The sequence below is a fragment of the Mus caroli genome, unplaced genomic scaffold (assembly GCF_978045245.1).
Source record: "Mus caroli unplaced genomic scaffold, Mus_caroli_1 scaffold_7, whole genome shotgun sequence".
NCBI classification, from domain to species: domain Eukaryota; kingdom Metazoa; phylum Chordata; class Mammalia; order Rodentia; family Muridae; genus Mus; species Mus caroli.
Window position 1 is genome coordinate 26,844,090 of NW_028227262.1, and position 26,511 is coordinate 26,870,600.

Below are 26,511 nucleotides of genomic sequence, written 5' to 3' on the forward strand. Positions count from 1 at the left end.
TGTGGGCTGCCTCACCTGTCTAAACTCCATAGAATAGGTGTGTAGTCTTACTGCAACTTGATATGCCAGGGCAGGTTAATACCCATTGGAGGCCTTCCCTTTTCTGAGGACAAGGGGAAGAGCAGTGGTTGGGTGGGGTGAGAGGAGGTGGGAAAGAGGGACTGGGAGGAGGGGGGGGAAAGATGTGAACATGATATAAAGTAAATAAATAACTTAATTAAAAAAAAAGAAATACAAGAAGCACAACAAGTGGGGAAGCATGACATGTACAAAAGGGGACAGCTTTTCACTAACTGCATCCTAGGATATGCAGATTGTCACAGTTCTGGACAAATAAACCAGTAGTCTAATTTTGGAAATGTCTAGTCACCTCAAAGAGAATTTAAACAAGCAGATGAAGATATGAATGCTATCAATTCAGAACAAGACTGAAAAAAACCAGCAACAGATATGATGGTTATTAAAAGATAAATAGTATGTGAAACAACCTGAACATCCAATATAGTCATAGGAATAAACAAAGAATTATCAACAATAACCCTAAGTGTAAATGATTTTTAACTCTTTAATTAAGATCATAGGACAGGCTTCTTGCTGCAGCAATGCAAGTGGGAGAACCTGGAGTGCAAGCTGGGCACTCCATGAGTTGGAAGAAAATGACAGGTAAGCCAGCCTTGGGGAAAATTGCAGGCTTCGATCAGGCCAAGCTGAAGAAACCAAGACTCATGAACAGAATAACCTGCCAAACAAAGAGACCACTAAACAGGAAAAGAGGAGTTAAATTTCCTAGAAGCCTAGGAGGATTTCCCCACCCAACACTGGGACCCCCTCATGATGTAGAAAAAGGAAAATAAAACACTGCAGAAAAGCATCTGGAAGACATTCAAAGTGAGAGAGACATAACTAGTCCTGAGTGCTGCTGAAAATAAAGAAAATTTAGAACTCAAATAAATGACTTGATGATATAAATCAAAGATTCAAAAAGACCAACCAAACAAACAATAAATCAATCTAAACTCGGAATTAGCAGATAGAAAGAAATAACAAAAACCAGAGCAGAAACTAGTGGAGTAGAGCAGAAATAAAGAACACAATGAATCAATGAGTCTAAGAGCCAGTTATTTAAGAAGATACAACCAGCCCTTCAGGTCGGCACCATCACCGAGTCACATTGGGCGCAGAATTTGGAGACACCCCCAAGGTGCCTAGAGGATTCTCCATGTGATCTTAGGACTTCTGTCGAGTGGAACACAACTTCTGTTCCAATCCAATTGCGTGGGACTTGAGACAGCATTGGGGAAGCAGAAAACTCGGCCTGACCAGGGTCACAAGTCCCTTCCAGTTGGCGCCAGCACCTGGTCACCTGTGCGCAGAGTCGGCAGACACCCCCAAGGTCCCTAGAGGACAGCTTCTGAGGCAGACCCCATTTCATGCTCAAGATATCCAGGCACCTTCCCTGTCGGGAGGGCTTTGCCTGACCACCTGGGAGAGCCATCTTGGTTTCCTGATCCCTCTGAGACTAGTCTGCACAGGTGAGAGTGTGGACTACAGAAGCTAATAGCTTCTGGGACAGGCCCTGTTTCGGGCCTTCATCTTCTGCCAGGAGGCAGGTCCAAACAGCAGATATCTGTCTACCTTCCCTGTAAGAGGAGAGCTTGCCTGCAGAGAGTGCTCTAACCACTGAATCTCAGAAGAGAGAGCTAGTCTCCCAGGTCTGCTGATAGAGGCTAACAGAATCACCCGAGGAACAAGCTCTAACCAGAGACAACTATAACAACTAACTCCAGAGATTACTAGATGCCGAAAGGCAAACATAAGAAACTTACTAACAGATACCAAGATCAGTCACCATCATCAGAACCCAGCACTCCCACCTCATCCAGTCCTGGGCACCCCAACACACACAAAAAGCTAGACCCAGATTTAAATGCATATCTCATGATGATGGTAGAGGACATCAAGAAGGACTTTAATAACTCACTTAAAGAAATACAGGAGAACACTGCAAAAGAGTTACAAGTCCTTAAAGAAAAACAGGAAAACACAACCAAACAGGCAGAAGTCCTTAAAGAAAAACAGAAAAGCACATCCAAACAGGTGATGGAAATGAACAAAAACATACTAGATCTAAAAAGGGAAGTAGACACAATAAAGAAAATCCAAACTGAGGCAACGCTGGAGATAGAAACCCTAGGAAAGAAATCTGGAACCACAGATGTGAGCATCAGCAACAGAATACAAGAGATGGAAGACAGAAACTCAGGTGCAGAAGATTCCATAGAGAACATGGGCACAACAATCAAAGAAAATGCAAAATGCAAAAAGACTCTAAGTCAAAACATCCAGGAAATCCATGACACAATAAGAAGACCAAACCTACGGATAATATGAGTAGATGAGAATGAAGATTTTCAACTTTAAGGGCCAGCAAATATCTTTAACAAAATTATAGAAGAGAACTTCCCTAACCTAAAGAAATAGATGCCTATGAACATACAAGAAGCCTACAGAACTCCAAATAGACTAGACCAGAAAAGAACTTCCTCCCAACACATAATAAACATAACAAAAAAAAATGCACTAAATAAAGATAGACTATTAAAAGCAGTAAGGGAAAAGGGTCAAGTAACATATAAAGGCAGGCCTACAAGAATTACACCAGACTTTTCTCCAGAGACTATGAAAGCCAGAAGATCCTGGACAGATGTTATACAGACACTAAGAGAACACAAATGCCAGCCCAGGCTATATTACCCAGCCAAACTTTCAATTACCATAGATGGAGAAACCAAAGTATTCCACAACAAAACCAAATTCACCCATTATCTTTCCATTAATCCAGCCCTTCAAAGGATAATAACAGAAAAAAAACAATACAAGGACTGAAACCATGCCCTAGAAAAAGCAAGAAAAAAGTAATCCTTCAACAAACCTAAGAGAAGACAGCCACAAGAACAGAATCCCAACTCTAACAACAAAAATAATAGGAAGCAACAATTACTTTTCCTTAATATCTCTTAATACCAATAGACTCAATTCCCCAATAAAAAGACATAGACTAACAGACTGGCAATACAAACAGGACCCAACATTCTGCTGCTTATAGGAAACCCATCTCAGGGAAAAAGACAGACACTACCTCAGAGTGAAAGGCTGGAAAACAATTTTACAAGGAAATGGTCTGAAGAAACAAACAGGAGTAGCAATTCTAATATCTAATAAAATTGACTTCCAACCCAAAGTTATCAAAAAAAAAAAAAAAAGAAGGAGGGACACTTCATACTCAACAAAGGTAAAATCTTCCAAGAGGAACTCTCACTTCTGAATATCTATGCTCCAAATGCAAGGGCAGCCACATTCATTAAAGAAACTTTACTAAAGCTCAAAGCATACATTGCAGCTCACACAATAATAGTGGAAGACTTCAACACATCACTTTCATCAATGGACAAATCATGGGAACAGAAACTAAACAGGGACACAGTGAAACTAAAAGAAGTTATGAAACAAATGGATTTAACAGATATCTACAGAACAATTTATCCTAAAACAAAAAGATATACCTTCTTCTCAGCACCTCGTGGTACCTTCTCCAAAATTGACCATATACTTGGTCACAACACAGGCCTCAACAGATACAAAAATATTCAAATTGTCACATGCACCCTATCACCATGGACTCTACCTTGGTCAAGGAAGAAATAAAGAAAGAAATTAAAGACTTTTTAAAGTTTAATGAAAATGAAGCTATAATATACCCAAACCTATGGGAAACATTGAAAGCATTGCTAAAATTAAAACTCATAGCTCTGAGTGCCTCCAAAAAGAAAATAGAGAGAGCATACACTAACAGCTTGACAACACACCTAAAAGCTCTAGAACAAAAGGAAGAAAATTCACCCAAGAGGAGTGTACGTCAGGAAATAATCAAACTCAGGGGCGAAATCAACCAAGTGGAAACATGAAGAACTATTCAAAGAATCAACCAAAGGAGGAGCTAGTCCTTGGAGAAAATCAACAGGATAGATAAACCCTTAGCCAGACTCACTAGAAGGCACAGGGACAGCATTCTAATTAACAAAATCAGAAATGAAAAGGGAGACATAACAGATCCTGAAGAAATCCAAAACACCATCAGATCCTTCTACAAACGGTTATACTCAACAAAACTGGAAAACCTGGATTAAATGGACACATTTCTAGACAGATACCAGGTACCAAAGTTAAATCAGTATCAGGTTAATGATCTGAACAGTCCTATATCCCCTAAAGAAATAGAAGCAGTCATTAATAGTCTTCCTACCAAAAAAAGCCCAGGACCAGAAGGGTTTAGTGCAGAGTTCTATCAGACCTTAAAAGAAGATCTAATTCCAGTTCTTCACAAACTATTCCACAAAATAGAAGCAGAAGGTACTCTACCCAATTCATTCTATGAAGTCACTATTATTCTGATACCTAAACCACAGAAAGACCCAACAAAGATAGAGAACCTCAGACCAATTTCCCTTATGAATATCGATACAAAAATACTCAATAAAATTCTTGCTAACGGAATCCAAGAACACATCAAAACAATCATCCATCCTGACCAAGTAGGTTTCATTCCAGGGATGCAGGTATGGTTTAATATATGGAAATCTATCAATGTAATCCACTATATAAACAAACTCAAAGAGAAAAACCACATGATCATCTCGTTAGATGCAGAGAAAGCATTTGAAAAAAATCCAACACCCATTCATGATAAAAGTCTTGGAAAGATCAGGAATTCGAGGCACATACCTAAACATGATAAAAGCAATCTACAGCAAACCAGTAGCCAACATCAAAGTAAATGGTGAGAAGCTCGAAGCAATCCACTAAAATCAGGGACTAGACAAGGCTGCCCACTTTTTCCCTACTTATTCAATATAGTATTTGAAGTCCTAGCCAGAGCAATTCGACAACAAAAGGAGATCAAGTGGATATAAATTGGAAAGGAAAAAGTCAAAATATCACTTCTTGTAGGTGATATGATAGTATATATAAGTGACCCTAAAAATTCCACCAGAGAGCTCCTAAACCTGATAAACAGCTTCAGTGAAGTAGCTGGATATAAAATTAACTCAAACAAGTCAGTGTCCTTTCTCTACACAAAGGATAAACAAGCTGAGAAAGAAATTAGGGAAACAACACCCTTCTCAATAGTCACAAATAATATAAAATACCTTGGCGTGACTCTAAAGAAGTGAAAGATCTATATGATAAGCACTTCAAATCTCTGAAAAAAGGAAATTAAAGAAGATCTCAGAAGATGAAAAGATCTCCCATGCTCATGGATTGGCAGGATCAATATAGTAAAAATGGCTATCTTGCCAAAAGCAATCTACAGATTCAATGCAATGCCCATCAAAATTCCAGCTCAATTCTTCAAAGAATTTGAAAGGGCAATATGCAAAGTCATCTGGAATAACAAAATACTAGGATATCAAAAACTCTTCTCAATGATAAAAGAACCTCTGGAGGAATCACCATGCCTGACCTAAAGCTGTACTACAGAACAATTGTGATTAAAAAAAAAAACAAAGCTGCATGGTACTGATATAGCGATAGAAAAGTAGACCAATGGAATAGAATTGAACACCCAGAAATGAACCCACACTCCTATGGTCACTTGATCTTTGACAAGGGAGCTAAAACCATCCAGTGGAAAAAAGACAGCATGTAAGAGTTCAGACTCAAAATAATAATAAAACAAGACTTTTGCAAATTGCAGCAGACTTCTGGGTTTCCAGTGGACTGAGGGCATACCATCTGGAATCTACAAAATGAATCTATATCAGCATACCAAAACCTAGTCCTATGCATGGCTTGTCATTTATGTGCATCACAGACAAGTGAATCCATCGGCTAATAAACTGATAATCAAAACCAAATAAGAGAATGTTACATGTGCAGAATTTTCACAATTTACAAAATATACCAGACTCTGAAATGCAACAGTAAATATTTTTTGCCATATGGGAGGTAAAACAAAACAGAACCAGAAGACAACAAAACAGAAGTTGTTCCATTTGGGAAGAGGAAGGGTCTGGTGTGAGGAGGAATGGAGAGAATGGGGTAGGTGATGAAGGAGGTAACCAAGTACATGATTCACTTGTATGAATTTATCATAAAGAAGCCTAACACATACATTTTATATATGCTAATTGAAATATGCTTTTTAAGAAAAAAAAAGAATAATCTATAAGGCATGGAAGTAGTAGAGGTTACATAGGAAGAGGAGAAGGACAAATAAGAGTGAGGACTTTTGAGAGAGCAGAGGTGGCAATGGGACGAGGGATATGGTTAGAATATGTAATACTCACATATGTAAATGTAATAAACCTATTATTTCATACAATGAATATATACTCAAAATAAATTTGGTGGCCAAGTAAAGTTGTTAAAGTAGCCCTTTAATAGTAGTGGATCCCAGAATTATCACTTTTGTCAGTGAGGGTCTTAGATGGGTTTCTGGGGATTGCACACATGCCTGGCTAGTGTTCCATCCCTGGGCTACAGCCCGAGGTCCCAGAACATCCTCTTTCAATGTGTGGGTATGTGCGTCCTCTTCCCTTTGCTGTCTGCATTCCTGTTAGTCAGCCTTGGATATTTAAAACAGGCCTTAGAATGGATTCACTCACCTGGGAATTGACTATTTTGCATCCAGCCTCAGTCTCATGGCAGACTCTTATCTTCACATATCCTGGGACAGGCTTCCCATAGGTATATCTGTCACAGGATAAATTCACAGAAACAAAGGGTCTTTCAATAGCAGAGTTGCACCGTCTTTCACTGAGTCTGTTTAGTTTCATAACGACAACAAACATGTCCCATTTTTATTACCTCCTGACACCTTCTAACTGTATATGTTAAGAACTTGGAATGTTAATTAATTAATTAATTAACTAACAGATAGATAGAAAAAATAGCCATATTAAGAACCTATGAGCCTTCTGGTCCACTCCAGCACCGGGGTTCCTTGCCCGAGGAGTCTCCAGACACCTGCAAGGACCCACACAGGATCCCCCATGGGATCTTAAGACCTCTGGTGAGTGGAACACAGCTACTGCTCCAATACAATCATGCAGGACCTGAGACTGCATTAACTATTGAAGCAGATAACCCGGCCTGATCAGGGGCACAAGTTCCTTCTGGTCCACTCCAGCACGGGGTTTCCTTGCCCACAGAGTTTCTGTACACGCCCAAGGTCCTCACAGGACGCTCCACGGGATCTTAAGACCTCTGGTGAGTGGAACACAACTTCTGCCAGGAAGCAGGTTCAAACACCAGATAACTGGGCACCTTCCCTGTAAGAGGAGAGTTGCCTGCAGCGAGTACTCTGACCACTGAAACTAAGGAGAGAGCTAGTCTCCCATGTCTGATGATAGAGGCTAACATAATCACCTGAAGAACAAGCTCTAACCAGAGACAACTCTAACTACTAGCTCCAGAGATTACCAGATGGCGAAAGGCCAACATAAGAATCCTACTAAAAGAAATCAAGACCACTCACCATCATCAGAACGCAGCACTCCCACCCCACTTAGTCCTGGAAACCTCAACACACCCGAAATATAGACCCGGATTTAAAAGCATATGTCATTATGATGGCAGAGGACATCAAGAAGGACTTTAATAACTCACTTAAAGAAATACAAGGGAACACAGCTAAACAGGTAGAAGACCTTAAAGAGGAAACACAAAAATCCCTTAAAGAATTGCATGAAAACACGACCAAACAAGTGATGGAATTGAATAAAACCATCCAAGACCTAAAATTGGAAGTAGACACAATAAAGAAAACCCAAACTGAGGCAACGTTGGAGATAGAAACCCTAGGAAAGAAATCTGGAACCATAGATAAAAGCATCAGCAGCAGAATACAAGAGATGGAAGAGAGAATCTCAGGTGCAGAAGATTCCATAGAGAACATCGGCACAACAACCAAAGAAAGTACAAAACTCAAAAAGATCCTAACTCAAAACATCCAGGAAATCCAGGACACAATGAGAAGACCAAACCTACGGATAATAGGAGTGGATGAGAATGAAGATTTTCAACTTAAAGGGCCAGCAAATAACTTCAACAACATTATAGAAGAAAACTCCCCAAACCTAAAGAATGACATGCCCATGAACATACAAGAAGCCTACAGAACTCCAAATAGACTAGACCAGAAAAGAAATACCTCCCGACACATAATAATCAGAACAACAAATACACTAAATAAAGAGAGAATATTAAAAGCAGTAAGGGAGAAAGGTCAAATAACATATAAAGGCAGGCCTATCAGAATTACACCAGACTTTTCACCAGAGACTATTAAAGCCAGAAGATCCTGGTCAGATGTTATACAGACACTAAGAGAACACAAATGCCAGCCCAGGCTACATTACCCAGCCAAACTTTCAATTAACATAGATGGAGAAACCAAAGTATTCCACGACAAAACCAAATTCACACATTATATTCCACAAATCCAGCCCTTCAAAGGATAATAACAGAAAAAAAAAAAAAAACAATACAAGGACGGAAATCATGCCCTACAAAAGGCAAGAAAGTAATCCCTCAACAAACCAAAAAGAAGACAGCCACAAGAACAGAATGCCAACTCTAACAACAAAAATAATAGGAAGCAACAATTACTTTTCCTTAATATCTCTTAATATCAATCGACTCAATTCCCCAATAAAAAGACATAGACTAACAGACTGGTTACACAAACAGGACCCAACATTCTGCTGCTTACAGGAAACCCATCTCAGGGAAAAAGACAGACACTACCTCAGAGTGAAAGGCTGGAAAACAATTTTACAAGCAAATAGTCTGAAGAAATAAGCTGGAGTAGCCATTCTAATATCGAATAAAATTGAATTCCAACCCAAAGTTATCAAAAAAAGACAAGGAGGGACACTTCATACTCATCAAAGGTAAAATCCACCAAGAGGAACTCTCAATTCTGAATATCTATGCTCCAAATGCAAGCACAGCCACATTCATTAAAGACACTTTAGTAAAGCTCGAAGCACACATTGCACCTCACACAATAATAGTGGGAGACTTCAACACACCACTTTCACCAATGGACAGATCATGGAAACGGAAACTAAACAGGGACACAGTGAAACTAACAGAAGTTATGAAACAAATGGACTTAGCAGATATCTACAGAACATTTTATCCTAAAACAGAAGGATATACCTTCTTCTCAGCACCTCACGGGACCTTCTCCAAAATTGACCATATAATTGGTCACAAAACAGGCCTCAACAGATACAAAAATATTGAAGTTGTCCCATGCATCCTACCAGACCATCATGGACTAAGCCTGATCTTCAATAACAACATAAATAATGGAAAGCCAACATTCACGTGGAAACTGAATAACACTCTTCTCAATGATACCTGGGTCAAGGAAGTAATAAAGAAAGAAATTAAAGACTTTTTAGAGTTCAATGAAAATGAAGCCACAACATACCCAAACCTATGGGACACAATGAAAGCATTTCTAAGAGGGAAACTCATAGCTCTGAGTGCCTCCACAAAGAAACTAGAGAGAGCACACACTAGCAGCTTGACAACACATCTAAAAGCTCTAGAAAAAAAGGAAGAAAATTCACCCAAGAGGAGTAGACGGCAGGAAATAATCAAACTCAGGGGCAAAATCAACCAAGTGGAAACAAGAAGAACTATTAGAAGAATTAACCAAACGTGGAGTTGGTTTGTTGAGAAAATCAACAAGATAGATAAACCCTTAGCTAGACTCACTAGAGGGCACAGGGACAGCATCCCAATTAACAAAATCAGAAATGAAAAGACATAACAACAGATCCTGAAGAAATCCAAAACACCATCAGATCCTTCTACAAAAGGCTATACTCAACAAAACTGGAAAACCTGGATGAAATGGACAAATTTCTAGACAGATACCAGGTACCAAAGTTAAATCAGGATCAAGTTAACAATCTAAACAGTCCCATATCCCGTAAAGAAATAGAAGCAGTCATTAATAGTCTTCCTACCAAAAAAAAAAGCCCAGAACCAGATGGGTTTAGTGCAGAGTTCTATCAGACCTTCAAAGGAGATCTAATTCCAGTTCTGCACAAACTATTCCACAAAACAGAAGTAGAAGGTACTCTACCCAACTCATTCTATGAAGCCACAATTACTCTAATACCTAAACCACAGAAAGATCCAACAAAGATAGAGAACTTCAGACCAATTTCCCTTATCAATATCGATGCAAAAATATTCAATAAAATTCTTGCTAACAGAATCCAAGAACACATTAAAGCAATCATCCATCCTGACCAAGTAGGTTTTATTCCATGGATGCAGGGGTGGTATAACATATGGAAATCCATCAACATAATCCATTATATTAACAAACTCAAAGACAAAAACCACATGATCATCTCCTTAGATGCGAAAAAGCATTCGACAAGATCCAAGACCCATTCATGATAAACGTCTTGGAAAGATCAGGAATTCAAGGCCCATACCTAACCATGATAAAAGCAATCTACAGCAAACCAGTAGCCAACATCAAAGTAAATGGTGAGAAGCTGGAAGCAGTCCCACTAAAATCAAGGACTAGACAAGGCTGCCACTTTTTCCTTACCTATTCCACATAGTGCTTGAAGTCCTAGCCAGAGCAATTAGACAACAAAAGGAGATCAAGGGGATACAATTTGGAAAAGATGAAGTCAACATATCATTTTTTGGAGATGATATGATAGTATATATAAGTGACCCTAAAAATTCTACCACAGAACTCCTAAACCTGATAAACAGCTTCGGTGAAGTAGCTGGATATAAAATTAACTCAATCAAGTCAATGGCCTTTATCTACACAAAGAATAAACAGGCTGAGAAAGAAATTAGGGAAACAACAGCCTTCTCAATAGTCACAAATAATATAAAATACCTTGGTGTGACTCTATCTAAGAAAGTGAAAGATCTGTATGATAAGAACTTCAAGTCTCTGAAGAAAGAAATTAAAGAAGATCTCAGAAGATGGAAAGATCTCCCATGCTCATGGATTGGCAGGATCAACATTGTAAAAATGGCTATCTTGCCAAAAGCAATCTACAGATTCAATGCAATCCCCATCAAAATTCCAAATCAATTCTTCAACGAATTAGAAAGAGCAATCTGCAAATTCATCTGGAATAACAAAAACCTTAGGATAGCAAAACCTCTTCTCAAGTATAAAAAAACCTCTGGTGGAATCACCATACCTGACCTAAAGCTTTACTACAGAGCAATTGTGATAAAAACTGCATGGTACTGGTATAGTGACAGACAAGTAGACCAATGAAATAGAATTGAAGACCCAGAAATGTACCCACACACCTATGGTCACTTGATCTTTGACAAGGGAGCTAAAACCATCCAGTGGAAGAAAGACAGCATTTTCAACAAATGGTGCTGTCACAACTGGTGGTTATCATGTGAAGAATGCGAATTGATCCATTCCTAGCTCCTTGCACTAAGGTCAAATCTAAGTGGATCAAGAAACTCCACATAAAACCAGAGACACTGAAGCTTATAGAGGAAAAAGTGGGGAAAAGCCTTGAAGATATGGGCACAGGGGAAAAATTCCTGAATAGAACAGCAATGGCTTGTGCTGTAAGATCAAGAATTGACAAATGGGACCTCATGAAACTGAAAAGCTTCTGCAAGACACCATCAATAAGACAAAAAAACCACCAACAGATTGGGAAAGGATCTTTACCTATCCTTAATCAGATAGGGACTAATATCCAATATATATAAAGAACTCAAAAAGTGGACTCCAGAAAATCAAAGAACCCCATTAAAAAATGGGGCTCAGAGCTAAACAAGGAATTATCGCCTGAGGAATACCGAATGGCTGAGAAGCACCTGAAAAAATGTTCAGCATCCTTAATCATCAGAGAAATGCAAATCAAAACAACCCTGAGATTCTATCTCACACCAGTCAGAATGGCTAAGATCAAAAATTCAGGTGACAGCAGATGCTGGCGAGGATGTGGAGAAAGAGGAACACTCCTCCATTGTTGGTGGGATTGCAAGCTTGTACAACCACTCTGGAAATCAGTCTGGCGGTTCCTCAGAAAATTGGACATAGTACTACAGGAGGATCCAGCAATACCTCTCCTGGGCATATATCCAGAAGATGTCCCAACCGGTAAAAAAGGACACATGCTCCACTATGTTCACAGCAGCCCTATTTATAATAGCCAGAAGCTGGAAAGAACCCAGATGTCCCTCAACAGAGGAATGGATAAAGAAATTATGGTACATTTACACAATGGAGTACTACTCAGCTATTAAAAAGAATGAATTTATGAAATTCCTAGCCAAATGGATGGACCTGGTGGGCATCATCCTGAGTGAGGTAACACAGTCACAAAGGAACTCACACAATATGTACTCACTCATAAGTGGATATTAGCCCAAAACTTAGGATACCCAAGATATAAGATACAGTTTGCTAAACACATGAAACTCAAGAAGAATGAAGACTGAAGTGTGGACACTAAGCCCCTCCTTAGAATTGCGAACAGAACACCCATGGAAGGAGTTAGAGAGACAAAGTTTGGAGCTGAGACAAAAGGATGGACCATCTAGAGACTGCCATATCCAGGGATCCATCCCATAATTAGCCTCCAAATGATGACACCATTGCATACACTCGCAAGCGTTTGCTTAAAGGACCCTGATATAGCTGTCTCTTGTGAGACTAGGCCAGGGCCTAGCAAACACATAAGTGGATGCTCACAGTCAGCTATTGGATGGATCACAGGGCCCCCAATGGAGGAGCTAGAGAAAGTATCCAAGGAGCTAAAGAGATCTACAACCCTGTATGCAACAACATTATGAATCAACCAATACCCCGGAGCTCTTGACTCTAGCTGCATATGTATCAAAAGATGGCCTAGTCTGCAGGGAGCGCCATCTTGGCTCCGGGACTCCGCCGAACTTAGTCTGTACAGGTTAGAGTGAGGACCACAGAGGCAGACAGCTTCTGGGACAGGCAGGAGCCACAGAGCCACTGAGGCAGCACCCTTTTGGGGCTACAGACATCCGGCACCCTCCCAGCCGGAGGACAGTGACCTGCCCTGCAGGGAGGGCCATCTTGGCTCCGGGACTCCGCCGAACTTAGTCTGTACAGGTCAGAGTGAGGACCACAGAGGCAGACAGCTTCTGGGGCAGGTGGGAGCCACAGAGCCGCTGAGGCAGCACCCTTTTGGGGCCGCAGACATCTGGCACCCTCCTAACTGGAAGACAGTGGTCTGCCCTGCACAGGAGCCCTCTGCCTCAGGAGCAGGGAGCACATCTTGGATCCAGGACTCCACTGAACTTAGGAACTTAGTCTGCACAGCTGAGAGTGTGCACCACAGAAGCCTACAGCTTCTGTGACCTGCCAAAGCAACACAGCATCTGGGAAAGGTCCTGTTTTCCGCCTTCTTCTTCGGCCAGGAGGAGGTCCAAACGCCAGATATCTGTACACCTTCCCTTTAAGAGGAAAGCTTGTCAGCAGGGAGTGCTCTAACCACTGAAACTCAGAGGAGAGAGCCTGTCTCCCAGGTCTGCTGACAGAGGATACTCAGAATCACCAGAAGAACAACCTCTGAACAGAGACAACTATAACAACTCCAGAGATCACCAGATGGCGAGAGGTAAATGTAAGAATCTTACTAACAGAAACCAAGACCACTCACCATCATCAGGACCCAGCACTCCCACTTCGCCCAGTCCAAGGCACCCCAACACACCTGAAAAGCTAGACCTGGATTTAAAAGCATATCTCATGATGATGGTAGAGGACATCAAGAAGGACTTTAAAGAACTACAGGAGAACATGGCTAAAGAGTTACAAGTCCTTAAAGAAAAACAGGAAAACACAACCAAACTGGTAGAAGTCCTTAAAGAGAAACAGGAAAACACATCCAATCAGATGATGGAAATGAACAAAACCATACTAGACCTAAAAAGGGAAGTAGACACAATAAAGAAAACCCAAAATGAGGCAACACTGGAGATAGAAACCCTAGGAAAGAAATCTGGAACCATAGATGCAAGCATCAGCAACAGAATACAAGAAATGGAAGAGAGAATCTCAGGTGCAGAAGATTCCATAGAGAACATCGGCACAACAATCAAGGAAAATGGAAAATGCAAAAAGATCCTAACTCAAAACATCCAGGAAATACAGGACACAATGAGAAGACCAAACCTACGGATAATAGGAGTGGATGAGAATGAAGATTTTCAACTCAAAGGACCAGCAAACATCTTCAACAAAATTATAGAAGAAAACTTCCCAAATCTAAAGAAAGAGATGCCCATGAACATACAAGAAGCCTATAGAACTCCAAATAGGCTGGACCAGAAAAGAAATACCTCCCGACACATAATAATCAGAACAACAAATGCACTAAATAAAGATAGAATACTAAAAGCAGTAAGAGAAAAAGGCCAAGTAACATATAAAGGCAAGCCTATCAGAATTACACCAAAATTTTCACCAGAGACTATGAAAGCCAGAAGATCCTGGACAGATGTTATACAGACACTAAAAGAACACAAATTCCAGCCCAGGCTACTATACCCAGCCAAACTCTCAATTAACATAGATGGAGAAACCAAAGTATTCCACGACAAAACCAAATTCACACATTATCTCTCCAGGAATCCAGCCCTTCAAAGGATAATAACAGAAAAAAATCAATACAAGGACAGGAACCACGCCCTAGAAACTACAAGAAGGTAATCCCTCAACAAACCTAAAAGAAGACAGCCACAAGAACAGAATGCCAACTTTAACAACAAAAATAACAGGAAACAACAATTACTTTTCCTTAATATCTCTTAATATCAATGGACTCAACTCCCCGATAAAAAGACATAGACTAACAACCTGGCTACACAAACAAGACCCAACATTTTGGTGCTTGCAGGAAACTCATCTCAGAGAAAAAGATAGACACTACCTCAGAATGAAAGGCTGGAAAACAATTTTCCAAGCAAATGGTATGAAGAAACAAGCTGGAGTAGCCATTCTAATATCCGATAAGATTGACTTCCAACCCAAGGTCATCAAAAAAGACAGGGAGGGGCACTTCATACTCATCAAAGGTAAAATCCTCCAAGAGGAACTATCAATCCTGAATATCTATGCTCCAAATAAAAAGGCAGCCTCATTCATTAAAGAAACTTTAGTAAATCTCAAAGCACACATTGCACCTCATACAATAATAGTGGGAGACTTCAACACACCACTTTCACCAATGGACAGATCATGGAAACAGAAACTAAACAGGGACACAGTGAAACTAACAGAAGTTATGGATCAAATGGATCTGGCAGATATCTACAGAACATTTTACCCTAAAACAAAAGGATACACCTTCTTCTCAGCACCTCATGGTACCTTCTCCAAAATTGACCACGTAATTGGGCACAAAACAGGACTCAACAGATACAAAAATATTGAAATTGTCCCATGCATCCTATCAGATCACCATGGACTAAGGCTGATCTTCAATAACAAAATAAATAATAGAAAGCCAACATTCACGTGGAAACTGAACAACACTCTTCTCAATGATACCTTGGTCAAGGATGGAATAAAGAAAGAAATCAAGGATTTTTTAGAGTTCAATGAAAATGAAGCCACAACATACCCAAACTTATGGGACGCAATGAAAGCATTTCGAAGAGGAAAACTCATAGCTCTGAGTGCCTCCAAAAAGAAACTAGAAAGAGCACACATTAGCAGCTTGACAACACACCTAAAAGCACTAGAACTAAAGGAAGCAAACTCACCCAAGAGGAGTAGACAGAAAGAAATAATCAAACTCAGGGGCGAAATCAATCAAGTGGAAACAAGAAGAACTATTCAAAGAATCAACCAATCAAGGAGCTGGTTCTTTGAGAAAATCAACAAGATAGATAAACCCTTAGCCAGACTCACTAGAGGGCACAGGGAAAGTATTCTAATTAACAAAATCAGAAATGAAAAAGGAGACATAACAACAGATCCTGAAGACATCCAAAACACCATCAGATCCTTCTATCAAAGGCTATACTCAACAAAACTGGAGAACCTGGATGAAATGGAGAAGTTCCTAGACAGATACCAGGTACCAAAGTTGAACCAAGATCAGGTTAATGATCTAAACAGCCCTATATCCCCCAAAGAAATAGAAGCAGTCATTAATAGTCTCCCAACCAAAAAAAGCCCAGGACCAGATGGGTTTAGTGCAGAGTTCTATCAGACCTTCAAAGAAGATCTAATCCCAGTTCTTCACAAACTATTCCACAAAATAGAAACAGAAGGTACTCTACCCAACTCATTCTATGAAGCCACAATTACTCTGATACCTAAACCACAAAAAGACCCAACAAAGATAGAAAACTTCAGACCAATATCCCTTATGAATATTGATGCAAAAATCCTCAATAAAGTTCTTGCTAACCGAATCCAAGAACACATCAAAACAATCATCCATCCTGACCAAGTAGGTTTCATCCCAGGGATGCAGGGATGGTTCAATATACGGAAATCCATCAACGTAATCCAGTATATAAACAAACTCAAAGACAAAAACCACATGGTCATCTCGTTAGATGCAGAAAAAGCATTTGACAAGATCCAACACCCATTCATGATAAAAGTCTTGGAAAAATCAGGAATTCAAGGCCCATACCTAAACATGATAAAAGCAATCTACAGCAAACCAGTAGCCAACATCAAAGTAAATGGTGAGAAGCTTGAAGCAATCCCTCTAAAATCAGGGACTAGACAAGGCTGTCCACTTTCTCCATACCTATTCAACATAGTACTTGAAGTCCTAGCCAGAGCAATTCGACAACAAAAGGAGATCAAAGGGATACAAATTGGAAAAGATGAAGTCAAAATATCACTTTTTGCAGATGATATGATAGTATATATAAGTGATCCTAAAAATTCCACCAGAGAACTCCTAAACCTGATAAACAGCTTCGGTGAAGTAGCTGGATATAAAATTAACTCAAACAAATCAATGGCCTTTCTCTACACAAAGAATAAACAGGCTGAGAAAGAAATTAGGGAAACAACACCCTTCTCAATAGTCACAAATAAAATAAAATATCTTGGCGTGACTCTAACTAAGGAAGTGAAAGATCTGTATAATAAGAACTTCAAGTCTCTGAAGAAAGAAATTCTAGAAGATCTCAGAAGATGGAAAGATCTTCCATGCTCATGGATTGGCAGGATCAACATTGTAAAAACGGCTATCTTACCAAAAGCAATCTACAGATTCAATGCAATCCCCATCAAAATTCCAACTCAATTCTTCAACGAATTAGAAAGTGCAATCTGCAAATTCATCTGGAATAACAAAAAACCTAGGATAGCAAAAACTCTTCTCAAGGATAAAAGAACCTCTGGTGGAATCACCATGCCAGACCTAAAGCTTTACTACAGAGCAATTGTGATAAAAACTGCGTGGTACTGGTATAGTGACAGACAAATAGACCAATGGAATAGAATTGAAGACCCAGAAATGAACCCACACACCTACGGTCACTTGATCTTCGACAAGGGAGCTAAAAACATCCAGTGGAAGAAAGACAGCATTTTCAACAAATGGTGCTGGCACAACTGGTTGTTATCATGTAGAAGAATGCGAATCGATCCATTCCTATCTCCTTGTACTAAGGTCAAGTCTAAGTGGATCAAGGAACTTCACATAAAACCAGAAACACTGAAACTTATAGAGGAGAAAGTGGGGAAAAGCCTTGAAGATATGGGCACAGGGGAAAAATTCTTGAATAGAACAGCAATGGCTTGTGCTGTAAGATCAAGAATTGACAAGTGGGACCTCATGAAACTGCAAAGCTTCTGCAAGGCAAAAGACACCATCAATAAGACAAAAAAACCACCAACAGATTGGGAAAGGATCTTTACCTATCCTAAATCAGATAAGAGTCTAATATCCAATATATATAAGGAACTCAAGAAGTTGGACTCCAGAAAGTCAAATAAACCCATTAAAAAATGTGGCTCAGAATTGAACAAAGAATTCTCACCTGAAGAATACCAAATGGCAGAGAAGCACCTGAAAAAATGTTCAACATCCTTAATCATCAGGGAAATGCAAATCAAAACAACCCTGAGATTCCACCTCACACCAGTCAGAATGGCTAAGATCAAAAATTCAGGTGACAGCAGATGCTGGCGAGGATGTGGAGAAAGAGGAACACTCCTCCATTGTTGGTGGGATTGCAAGCTTGTACAACCACTCTGGAAATCAGTCTGGCGGTTCCTCAGAAAATTGGACATAGTACTACCGGAGGATCCAGCAATACCTCTTCTGGGCATATATCCAGAAGATGTCCCAACCAGTAAGAAGGACACATGCTTCACTATGTTCATAGCAGCCCTATTTATAATAGCCAGAAGCTGGAAAGAACCCAGATGTCCCTCAACAGAGGAATGGATACAGAAATTATGGTACATTTACACAATGGAGTACTACTCAGCTATTAAAAAGAATGAATTTATGAAATTCCTAGCCAAATGGATGGACCTGGAGGGCATCATCTTGAGTGAGGTAACACAATCACAAAGGAACTCACACAATATGTATTCACTGATAAGTGGATATTAGCCCAAAACTTAGGATACCCAAGATATAAGATACAATTTGCTAAACGCATGAAACTCAAGAAGAATGAAGACCAAAATGTGGATACTGTGCCCCTTCTTAGAATGGGGAACAAAACACCCAGGGAAGGAGTTACAGAGACAAAGTTCGGAGCTGTGATGAAAGGATGGACCATCTAGAGACTGCCGTATCCAGGGATCCATCCCATAATCAGCCTCTAAACGCTGACACCATTGCATACACTAGCAAGATTTTGCTGAAAGGACCCAAAGATAGCTGTCTCTTGTGAGACTATGCAGGGGCCTAGCAAACACAGGAGTGGATGCTCACAGTCAGCTATTGGATGTATTACAGTGCTCCCAATGGAGAAGCTAGAGAAAGTACCCAAGGAGCTAAAGGGATCTGCAACCCTATAGTTGGAACAACATGATGAACTAACCAGTACCCCGGAGCTCTTGTCTCTAGCTGCATATGTATAGAAAGATGGCCTAGTCGGCCATCACTGGAAAGAGAGGCCCATTGGACTTGCAAACTTTATATGCCCCAATATAGGGGAATGCCAGGGCCAAAAGAATGGGAATGGGAGGGTAGGGAAGTGGGGGGCGGTATGGGGGACTTTTGGGATAGCATTGGAAATGTAATTGAGGAAAATATGTAATAAAAAAAAAAGAAAAAAAAAAGAAGTGTTAGTCAGTTGTAAAACTAAGAGCTTGTATAATAGTTTTAAGAAGAACTTTGGTTATCCAAGATTCCAACATTCAAAAAAAAAAAAAAAAAAGATGGCCTAGTCAGCCATCACTGGAAAGAGTGTCCCATTGGACACGCAAACTTTCCCAGTACAGGAGAACGCCAGGGCCAAAAAGTGGGAATGGGAGGTCAGGGGACTGGGGGGGGGGGGGAGGGTATGGGAGACTTTTTGGATAGCATTGAAAATTTAATTGAGAAAAATACATAATTAAAAAATATTTTTAAAAAAAATCTTAAAAAAAAATAAACCTATGAAACATGGTTTTCTCCCTTTCGTGAATCTGAATAAGATTAAGTAAGCAAACCAGGATCCTCAGCTACTAAAATGATGGGGCAGAGACAATTGGGGATGTGGAAATCACTCAGAGCTGCTGTAAGAAACCTCCTCCATACTTTGCCTTTGTTTTACCATTTTAATTTTTGAGCATGCCCATTGTAAGTACAAGCAACTGTGAGCTAAGGTCTGTGTCTTCCATTTGATTTAGGTACATATTGCAAGTTACTTCTCATATGGTTCTAGACTTAAATAGAAATTTTAGTTGTTGTAGTAAATGTCCTCATTATTTGGGTACAGAAACACAAGCAGAAAACTGAGATGTCTAAAGGTTAAACTTGAGGAGCAGGAGTTTGACCTGGAGGCAGATTAGGAGCTCTGGTTTCTCTGCTCTTTCTGTCAGCCAATAAGGGGCCAGTGAGATGCCTTGATTTAGTCCCTCTGTTTTCTTCTGTGGGCCTTATTAAGTCCCTTCCTGTCTCCAAAGGCAGGACCTCTTTATTGCCTCATAAGATTGATTTCATCTATTGATATCAGCAATGTATGCAATGAATGATTGTAATGTAATTGATGCAGAGTAGGAAGGAACAAAAATGAACACTACAGGGGGGAACATTCTAGTGGGGAAGGACACAACTGTAGCATTTCTACATATTCTACAAAGAGACATCATCCCAGGGATTTTCTGTGTCTGAGTACTTTCTTAAGGATAGAAGTACAGAAGCCAGCAACTCACTTTGCACATGCAGTCACACTGAGCACTGCATCATTCACAGAGATGGCATTCGGGACCTTCAGGTCGACATCAAATCTGGGAAGCACTATTGGGAGAGAGAGGAGACCCTCTGGAGTGGACTGACTTGTCTAGTTGCCTAAGTGACCACTCTCTGCCCAGAAATGGTGATTTCACATTATTAAGGCATGACCCACCCCAATAAAGTTGGAATGATGAGTGGTTATACACTATATCACTTCTTGAAAATCACAGGGATATCTACTTAAATAAGAAAAACGAACAAACAACAAAACAAAACAAGTAATTTGCTTCTGAAAAATCCCAGAACTTTCTGAAACTCCAATGTTGCTAGATGGATAGCCTTAGCTAGAGTCAGATGGAACTCATTTTGTACAAAGTAATTCATCCTATGATAACCAGAATCCTAAGAGACCTGCTTTTTCTTTTTGGTCTTCCCAATCCATACCAAATTCCATCACAGTAAAGAAGCGTTCTTCCTTTGCCCCTGACTGTTTTTGCATCACTATCTTGTAGGGGCCCTGAATGGGCTCTGCTGCCAGGCTGAAGGACATTTGCATAAGCCCATTCTCAGTCTTAATATCCTCCCACTGCATAATTCGGTTCTTTTTCGGATCCTGTAAAAGAGGTTGTAAATTTTCTAAGTCAATAAAGTATTAAGAACAACAATGCATACAGGATGCTGTTGATGGAAGCATTTTGAAACTTGGTAATTTTCTTTTGTGGAGCAAGGAATAAAGGTGAAGTAGGAAATAACAAGCCAGTTATCTCGAATGGGGGAGGGCTGCCGACCCATAGCAGTTAGACATTCCAATGTCAGGTTACTTTCATAAGATTGAGTTCTCTCTGATTACAAAACACTTAAGTTTCTTACCTCAATGTAAGCCAGAGGAAACTGAAACACAAGGAAAACAGTGTTAGTTTAGAACATCAGGCCACACCCCCTTTTGCAAACATGTGTACAAAGATATTTACATTGATTACTCAAAACTATCAAAATCATAGTCATGAAGTAGCAACAAAAATAACCAAAAAAATGTGGTTGGGGGGTCACCACAACATGAGGACCTAGATTAAAGGGTCTCAGTATTTGGAAGAATAAGAACCACTGATTTAGAAATTTCCTACACACAGGGAATTCAATGGATTTATAGAATAGGCTGTAGGATAGGAGTTTCAGCCAAAATGTGAGGAACTTAACATTCAGTAACAAAGTCAATTGTAAGCCAATTCACCACCATAGAGAACTTTTATGTGTATTTTCTAGAACTATCTGAGTCATACAAATCACTCAATAGATTGGGACTTACTCTACTCAAAAAGTACTTTGAGGAACATCATCAGTAAGATTTCTCTGATATTCTGGGAGACCTGCCCTGAGCCTTTACAGTATGGAGATTACAGAATTTAATGTCCCAATCAGGAATATTTTTAGTGTGAAGTGGGGTTACTAGTTTTAAATATATCCAATCAAAACGTATAACTTGCAAGAGTCTTGGACAAGCCATATACAAACACTACACACAGGCAGTGCCTTCCATTCCTCGTCTGATGAGCTACAGAGGGATTAGCTTGTGTAGTCAATACTCACCTCCTGAACATAGCTCAACAGACTAAATCACTGCCTAACTCTGTCCAAGAAATAGAAAGGAAGGACTCAGTAGCTGCTTTTGCTTCAAAGAAGAGTTGCTGCTGACCAGGGCAAGGGCTGCATGTTCAGAGCTTTTATGAGTGAAGTGTTTCTCATCAACTCAATGAAGTGTACACAGGAAAGACAGACAGGGACAGAGTCATTTAAGGTTCTGTGGCAACCAGGCTGTCTCAAGAGGCAAGCTTATTTTAGACAAGCACAAACTTAAAGAAGACAGAGTCACTTTTAGCAGTGGACAACAGATCAAGCAATGGCAGTCATAAGGGAATTACAGTGATAGTGAACTCATTTCTGAAAGTATAGGAAAAGAAGCCATGACAAGGAATCATGGAAATGTGGTACAGAGGTTCAAAATGGAATTTTATTTAGCTATAAAATCTAGTCACAAAACTTGCAGGGTAAGAAGTTACACAGATAAGGCAGGCTCAGAAAGATGCCTGCTGTGTGCCTTTTCTCAAATGTGGCTCCAAACTTCAAATATTTAGAGTTATGCATTTAATCTGGAGTACCTGTGGGAGCATAGAAACTACAAGAGGGTTCTGAGTGGGATATTCCTCAAGTAAGGGAAATGGCATGACAGAGGTGACATGAAAGGACAGTATACTTGCGGGGTGTGGGGCAGATATTTGAACCTGGAATGGATATGTGGGGTGGAAGAAGAAAGGGAGAGTGTAAAAGAGAGGAGGAGGAGAGATGTGAGAAAAGGGTGGGAAGGGTTAGAGGGGAGGGTGGGGGAAGTGAGATGGGAAGGTGGGTGTAGTGAGAGGGGAGGGTGGGAGAGGTGAGAGGGTTAACCAAACCGAAGGATCTATTAAAAACTCACTTGGAACTTACTGATTTATATATGAATTAAGAAACAGAAGTTAAAAGGAGAGTTAGAAGGGAGATTCACTGCATGTCTAGATAATACTGTACCTGAAGGTCAAAGGTCACTAAACAAAGGTCTCAGTACTAGGCATGAGATACTTCCTCCCTGAGTTGTTTGTCAGGGAGGCCTAGAGACTTTCCAAACAATAAAGTATCTTGTCACTCTTCTCGACTGCCTGCAATATCTAGGTTGATAATATTCTATCGTGGAAGACACCACACACCTTAGGTAAAGGTTGTAGAGAAATGAAGCTGGTACTGTGGCTTCCTCCCTGCTGCCAAGCCTTCTCAATGCTACAGAGTATTGTAGAGATGGCTGCCGGAGAGGAGACATCAATGGTCTCATCCAGCTGAGAAACCTGTGAGGTATAGTCCCAACCTGCCAGGTAAGATGTACACATGCAATAGTGGCACAACTTTTATGGTGGCAACCAACTGATCACTGATTAGGTTTGAATCTTGTTTTGCAAGATGGAATTCATACCAGGTACTGAAAACAAAGTCAACAGCCCATGACCGAGGAAGTCTTAAGCCCAAGCGATCAGGGTCTGAGGGATGCTACTTTTGTATAGCTAATTTGTCATGGTGCCAATTTGTCTTCTTAATAATTTATGCTTATATTCATACACAAATACTACACTCAGATTGAAAGAGAAAAGCATTCAATCTGCACTGTAGCCTGGCTTCAGGACACTAGGCAGCTTCTATTTTCTCTGTACCTTATTTCCTGACCCTCTGAACTAATTGATATATGGGACACTTTCTGTTTCCTGTTCTCACTCTCATCTTTAAGTACTGTGAAGAAGAAGGAAGGAGAGGAGGAAGAGGAGGAGGGAAGAGAAGGAGAAGGAGGGGTAGAAGAGAAAGAGGGGGAGGACGGAGAAGGATGAGAAAGATGAGATGAAGAGTAGGGGGTTAGGAAGAGGAGGAGGAGGAAGAAAAGGAGGAGGAAGAGGAGGAGGGATAGGATAAGGAGGAACAGGAGGAAAGTGCAAACTGCATTTGAATTTTATATAATTAGGATGAACCAAGGGAATAAAAGAAAAGTACTTGTTGACTTAACAGACCTTAAGAACACTACTTGAGCCGGGCATAGTGGCATAAGCTTTAATATCAGCAACCTTGGGGGCAGAGGCAGAGGCAGAGGCAGAGGCAGAGGCAGAGGCAGAGGCAGAGGCAGAGGCAGAGGCAGAGGCAGAGGCAGAGGCAGAGGCAGAGGCAGAGGCAGAGGCAGAGGCAGAGGCAGAGGCAGAGGCAGAGGCAGAGGCAGAGGCAGAGGCAGAGGCAGAGGCAGAGGCAGAGGCAGAGGCAGAGGCAGAGGCAGAGGCAGAGGCAGAGGCAGAGGCAGAGGCAGAGGCAGAGGCAGAGGCAGAGGCAGAGGCAGAGGCAGAGGCAGAGGCAGAGGCAGAGGCAGAGGCAGAGGCAGAGGCAGAGGCAGAGGCAGAGGCAGAGGCAGGTGAATATGAATTCTAGGCCAACCAGAATTACATGGTGAAATCATGTCTGAAAAAAACAAAACAAAACAAAACAAAACAAAACAAAACAAAACCATTGACACTGCAAAGTAGTCAAATTTGTGAAGTAAAAAAAAATCTTTTCACAGAAGTTCTGGAGGCCGTGGCCTATATGGCCAGGAAAGAAAACAGTTATAAAAACTGAATGAAGAGTTAAAACTCATACTATCAGACCGAGGGACTAAAATTTAGACTAGTTTCTGGTAGGGTGACAGATAGAGGAACCACAAACAGATAATAAACATGGTGAAATTCTGGCTTCCTCCTCACACTCCTGATCTAAGATAAATACCCAAAGGCCTATCAAAGAGCTCTGCCTTCTAATTCTAGGGCACCTCTACAGTAGACCAGTATGACACAAGGACAAGTTTACACTAAAGTTTCTGTCTTTGATCAAACTGATCAACACTAAATTAAAGAAAGAAGACCTCTCAAATATCCTTTAAAAACCCAGTCTTAGAGAGATACGGCTTCCCAAGTCCCTTCTGTAGTCTTCACAGTATTGTGTCTGCTGTGTATATATTTCCTTACCTCTAATAACGGTCTCTCCTCACTGGCTAATTGTGCCTGCTGTGCTCAAGACTTTTCCTGCCTTTTAATTCTACAAGTGGCAGAGAAATTAACAGTAGGAACAAGACCACTCTATAACCAGCACACAAAACCTGGTGGAATCCAAGTAACCCATTTTTTCTTTTTTATGTATTTATTTTTTTTATTAGATATTTTCTTTATGTACATTTCAAATGTTATCCAAGAAATTCCCTATACCCTCTCCCTGCCCTGCTCCCCTACCCACCCACTCTTGCTTCTTGGCCCTGGCATTCCCCTGTACTGGGTCATATAAAGTTTGCAATACAAAGGGGCCTCTCTTCCCAGTGATGGCCAACTAGGCTATCTTCTGCTCAACCCTATAGGTGAAACAACAATATGAACTAACAAGTAACCCATTTTTACTAGTTAATTCAGCAAGATCAACGTGAGAAAAAATAATGGGATACTTAGAAAATATTTAATTGCACTGAAAATGCAGGCTACAAACTATAAACTCTATAAACTCCATTCATTCATGAAAACTATGATTTGGGGAATAAGTTAATTTCAATTAAGAAATCCAGTAGGCCTAAGAAGAACATTGTAAACCATTAGGAAAATATAAAAAGAAATCTAAAATAATGGGTACAGATATACACACTAGACAGAAATGTTTGTTATTAAATGATTCATACTCTTTCCAAATCAATATACATGTTATAAATATTTCAATCAAATTTCCAAGGCTGACTGTAGAAGTTCAATCTGATAGTAAAATTTATATAAACCACCCAGGAGCAGTTGATGAAATTCTGAAGAAAAGATTAATTCATGGAAGTGAATTTACCCTAAGTAAAAATGGAAGTGCTGTCCTCTGAGGGGCACTGCCCAGTATCAGTCTGAAACAGATGCAGATACCCACAGCCAATCTTTGGAAGGAGGTCAGGAACACTTATGGAATAGCTGGGGAAGGATTAAAGACCCCAAAGGGGATACAAACCCCACAGAAAAATCAACAGAGCCAACTAACTCAAACTCCTGGGAGCTCTCAGAGTCTGAATCACCAACCACAGAACATTCATACGCTAGAATGAGCCACTCCTGGCCCCCAGTATGTAGCAGACAAGCAGGTCAGTCATCATGGCTACCTTGTCCGGTCTCAGTGGGAGAGGGTGAGCCTAATCTGGCAGAGACTTGATGCACCATGGTGTGTGTGTGTGTGTGGGGGGAATACTCAGGGGAAGTCCCATCCTCTCAGAGGAGCAGGGGAGAGGAGATTGGAGGGGAAGTGAAGGAATATGTTGGGGGGGGACTGGAAGGAGGAACAGTATTTAGGATGTAAATTAACTAATTAATTAAAAACGAAGAGTTGTAACTATTATGAAACTGGGAGGTTAACAAAGGAAGGGAGACACTGTTGGCAATGTGCTGGCTGCCAGTGTGTAAGGACTTGGGTTTCATCCTAGAATCCACATAAAAAGCAGGTACAAGTATTCCTTGTAATC

At 40.4% G+C, this 26,511-nt stretch overlaps 1 protein-coding gene and 1 pseudogene across 1 annotated transcript in view; one reads left to right on the plus strand and one right to left on the minus strand.

Moving 5' to 3' along the window:
* LOC110288221 (murinoglobulin-1-like) overlaps positions 1–26,511 on the minus strand; it is a 69,489-nt gene that overhangs the window by 36,470 nt on the left and 6,508 nt on the right. The window contains 4 exon segments of the mRNA XM_085839974.1: positions 6,666–6,753; positions 20,426–20,510; positions 20,892–21,060; positions 21,318–21,338. Of these exon segments, the coding sequence (XP_085696100.1) occupies positions 6,666–6,753; positions 20,426–20,510; positions 20,892–21,060; positions 21,318–21,338 (363 nt within the window).
* Positions 657–790, plus strand: LOC147003836 (thymosin beta-10 pseudogene; annotated as a pseudogene).